The following is a 4,248-nucleotide window of genomic DNA, read 5'->3' on the forward strand; positions in this document are numbered from 1 at the left end:
TAGCAAAGGACAAAATTCACATATGTCACTGAGAGAAGCACCTGCAGGCGCGCGCACAGCCTGTAAAGGACAAAATTCGCTCAAGGGCAGCATTAGCTATGCGCTCCGTCCCCTCGCTGGATTAATAGGCGCTTTCCTCCCCCAAACTCATCACGTGCCTTTCAAGAGCAAATCTGGACTTTGTCAGAGCGGGGAGAGGGGAGTCCTGCCCCCTTGCGCTCGCCAGTCCCAAACCTCGCCAGAAAGCGGCCGGGAGGGGAGGGATTTTGCGTGCCCAGCGCAGCTGCGCTCTCTGAGCGAGACAGGCACCTTGAGACGGCTCCCGGCCGTGGCACTTGCCCTCCTTCCCTTTCCCCGCCCCGCGCCGCGAAAAAGCCGCCCGACAAGTTTCTTGGAACTTTGCCTCCCTTGACGCAAACAATGGAGCGGGGCTCCGTCCTCCCGGGGCAGCCAATAGGCGGGGAGGGGACCCGGTTGCCACCAATCAGAGGGAGCTGGACAGTTCCCCGGTCCTGACTGACCTTCAGCAGCCTGGCGCGGGCGGGGGATAAAAGAGCCCAGAGGCTGCAGCGGAGGTTTGGTTGCTGCCGCTACCGCCCGAGCCGACCCTGCGGGCACGCGGAGCCCCGCGGGACTGGAGAGAGCTGCCCCCTCGCAGAGAGCTGCGGTCACGCGCCGCCCAGCTCATTCATTGCGGCCGGGAGCCGGGGCACGGTAGCGGCCGGGCGGAGCACCAGCGAGAAGCCTCCCGCAGCCCGGCGAGCAGCCAGAGGTGAGCGCCGAGCCACGGCTCTCTGCTCCTCCGAGTGCACCGCGCCACCGGGATCCCGAGCCAGCGCGCCGGGCTCGGCCGCGGGGTGCCGGCGGCGGGGAGGGGAAGAGGAAGGGAAAAGATGGAGACCTGGGGGAGGCAGAGGGCGGGAGAAGGGGCTCGGCGGAGAGGACAGGAGCGGAGCGAGGGGGAGGGAGGCAGCTCTGGGATTGGAGCCGATTAGGGAGCGGGGCTGTGGGGGCAAAGGGGAGGTGTGGGGATAGGGAGCGGGGCTGTGGGGGCAAAGGGGAGGTGTGGGGATAGGGAGCGGGGCTGTGGGGGCAAAGGGGAGGTGTGGGGATAGGGAGCGGGGCTGTGGGGGCAAAGGGGAGGTGTGGGGATAGGGAGCCGGGCTGTGGGGGCAAAGGGGAGGTGTGGGGATAGGGAGCGGGGCTGTGGGGGCAAGGGGGAGGTGTGGGGTTAGGGAGCGTGGCTGTGGGGGCAAAGGAAGGGAGGTGTGGGGTTAGGGAGCGTGGCTGTGGGGGCAAAGGGGAGGTGTGGGGTTAGGGAGCGTGGCTGTGGGGGCAAAGAGGAGGTGTGGTGTTAGGGAGCGGGGCTGTGGGGGCAAAGGGGAGGTGTGGGGATAGGGAGCGGGGCTGTGGGGGCAAAGGGGAGGTGTGGGGATAGGGAGCGGGGCTGTGGGGGCAAAGGAAGGGAGGTGTGGGGATAGGGAGCGGGGCTGTGGGGGCAAAGGGAGGGAGGTGTGGGAATAGGGAGACGTGTAGGGATGGAAATGGAGTTATGGGGGTGAAGGGTAGAGATATGGGGTTAGGAAGCGGGCTGAGGGGAGATGAAGAATTTATAAAATTATAATTTATATTAGCCTGAGATGGACTGAGGCACTTTTCAACCTTGTAGGGATGTGTCTGATCTAATGATTCACTTTGTCGTTGCTCAGTCAGATTTATCAGCATATATTGCATTTGAAAAAAGCTTGAGTCCACTGCAGCTGGTAATTTCTTGTTACATTAGATCTGTCTGCTTGAGTTTCCAGCTCTGGACTTCCTACCTTATCCCTTGCTTTGTTTGCCTGTAATTCAGATAAAGGCGAGGGGGTGCTTCACTGCCATTTTATATATAACTGAAAATATGTACCCTTCTGCGCCAAAAATGTACAAAGCTAGAGAAACACCAGTTCTTTTCTTAGTACCCTTTCCAAAGTGACAAAGCAAAAAGCCTTGTTCACAAGGAGAGGCACTGTTCTTAATCTCTTGGACGCCAAAGCAAATCATTAGACTCAGACACATCCCTACAAGGTTGAAAAGTGCCTTGAGGCAGTTTAAACAGGACAGTGACTGTGAAGAGACCTCTGTGGCCTTGGGAAAGAACATTTCAGTTTGGACCATTCAGTTTGCTGAGCTGATAAATCTGAATTATTCCTGCCCACCACATAAAAGTTAGAAATTAACTGTGGTTAAAAGCACAACTGGAGTTTGAAAAAAGAAGAAAAAAAAAAAGATCTGAGCTTAACTGGGGAGAGGTTTGTGTTACTGTGCTGCCCCCAGGTTCACTGGGGAAGGGATAGTAGTAATCATTAAATCACGTTTTTGGTCTGTTTTTTCAGAAGCGTTTCCACAGGTCTTGGACCTAATGAGACATTTTGACAACAAAGTCAAACCCAAGCTCAGCGATGCCCTGGAATGTCAAATGGCTGAACAGCTACAACAGCCACAATGCCCAGTCCCAAAAGCAATGCAAGAAATCCTCCTTCGCCTTTTACCAGGCCGTGAGGGACCTTCTGCCTGTGTGGCTCCTGGAGGACATGAGGACAATGGAAGCCTTTCACTGGGAAGAAGGTGGAAAGGTGAGCACCTATTCTCCCTCTGAAGCTCTTCTCTATGCTCTGGTGCACAATCACCAACCTTATGCCCAATACTTACTGAGTAAGTTTCCTCAGAGTGCCCTGGCTATACCCAGCCAAAACTTCAGCTGCTGCCAGTCATCAGCTCCTCACCTAGCTATGGCAGTTCGTTACAACCGCACCAACATCCTCTTCAAAATACTGAAAGCCATCAGAGGTTTCCCAGAGTGTGAACGAGCCAGCTATTTGGACCGCAGGGGATGCAGTCGCGTGGAAGGCAGCAAAACTGCCTTGCACATGGCCTGTGAACTCTCGAGACCTGAATGTTTGCTTCTACTGCTTGCTCATGGGGCATCACCCTGCTTAAGTGACTGCACTGGGAATACCCCCTTGGACATCTTGCTCCAGCAGATTTCTCAGACTCCACCAGTGAACATGCGCTCCAAGCTCCTCTTGCTGGACTCCCTTTTCCTCTTCATGCCTCAGGAACTTCACTTTTCAATGAAACAGCAACTGCTGGATAATCGCCAGCCTTGGCAGGAACTTTTGGGAGAGAACAGATTCCAATGGCTGGCAGGCTTATCCCCTACATCTTTGTTCATCACAGCCATGCGTGTCTTAATTAGGAGTATTTCACCTGAACAGTTTCCAGAGGCACTGGACAATCTGCCTTTGCCACAGTTTCTGAAGCCTTTAGACTTGAAATTGAAGACCTAAAGGGTATGCCCAATAGCTTCTCGCTTGTATGGTGAAAATGGGCTGCTTGCTCTGGTACTGAAAACGTTTCAGTATAAAGAGCTACTACTGCAGAAGTGGGCACTACGCTTGTTTTAATTAGAACAGGTTTTTAAAAGGATTGTATCTGGCACTTTACATATCTATTCATTTAAAGATAATTGTGGTGAGTAATTTTCATGCCACTTTTTATAAAAAGTATTATATGGTACGTGTAATTTAGGACATGGGTATATATATTTATGAATAGGTATAAATAAACCAGTGGCATATATGACTGGAAATGGAATTCTAACAATTTACAGTTCTGAAATGACACATCCATGTGAGTCTTACTCAACATATTCATAAATTCTCTGGAAAGAGAGAAACAGTGAAGTGGCAAAACTTGCTTAGAGATGGTAACAAAACTACTCAAGATAGTTAAGTCCCAGCTAGACTCTGAAGAGCTACAGACAGATCTCTCAATACTGGGTGAGTGGGCAACAAAATGGCAGATGAAATCTAATGTTGATAAAGTAATGCACATAGAAAAACATTATCTCAACTAGAGATGTGAAAGTGTAACCGTGTATACAGTTATAAGATGAGCTTTGGTCTGGCCCACTATGGTTGTTTTGATAACCAGGCCATCCCTAGAAAGGTATGGGGCCCAGAACAACCCCTTAAACCTTGCCCCCCACCTCACTTCTTCCTGCCCCCATTCTGCCCTTTCCCCCAAGCCTCCATCCCCACTTCTTCCTGTCCTGCCCAACCCCTCCTCTCCTGAGCAGTGCTGGGAGCCAGCAAGGTGGGGCCTGTCACTTTGCTGCCGGCCCCCATGCCCACCAAGTCCTGCATTTCCTTTAACCACAGGGCCCTCTAAAGCGCAGGCCACAGAGCAACTGCCCTGAACTGTCCA

General features: G+C 52.8%; 1 protein-coding gene across 3 annotated transcripts; it reads left to right on the forward strand.

Moving 5' to 3' along the window:
* Positions 1–471: 471 nt before the first annotated feature.
* On the forward strand, positions 472–3,645 carry ANKRD9 (ankyrin repeat domain 9). 3 transcript variants are annotated; one of them, XM_075926536.2, is made up of 2 exons: positions 472–772; positions 2,390–3,645. In XM_075926536.2, the coding sequence occupies exon 2, from the start codon at positions 2,442–2,444 to the stop codon at positions 3,327–3,329; it is 888 nt and encodes a 295-aa protein (XP_075782651.2). In that variant the 5' UTR covers positions 472–772; positions 2,390–2,441; the 3' UTR covers positions 3,330–3,645. The 3 variants fall into 3 exon arrangements, with proteins under 3 accessions (XP_075782651.2, XP_089634472.1, XP_075782649.2); XM_089778346.1 differs by having other exon boundaries at positions 474–772; positions 2,376–3,645; XM_075926534.2 differs by having other exon boundaries at positions 479–772; positions 2,379–3,645.
* The last annotated feature ends 603 nt before the right edge of the window (positions 3,646–4,248 follow it).

The sequence above is a fragment of the Pelodiscus sinensis genome, chromosome 5 (genome assembly GCF_052426305.1).
Source record: "Pelodiscus sinensis isolate ZL-2025 chromosome 5, ASM5242630v1, whole genome shotgun sequence".
NCBI lineage: Eukaryota > Metazoa > Chordata > Testudines > Trionychidae > Pelodiscus > Pelodiscus sinensis.

Bases quoted from the DNA above. Each gene is read 5' to 3' on its own strand.
- ANKRD9 (XM_075926536.2), top strand. From the start codon at position 2,442: ATGCCCTGGAATGTCAAATGGCTGAACAGCTACAACAGCCACAATGCC.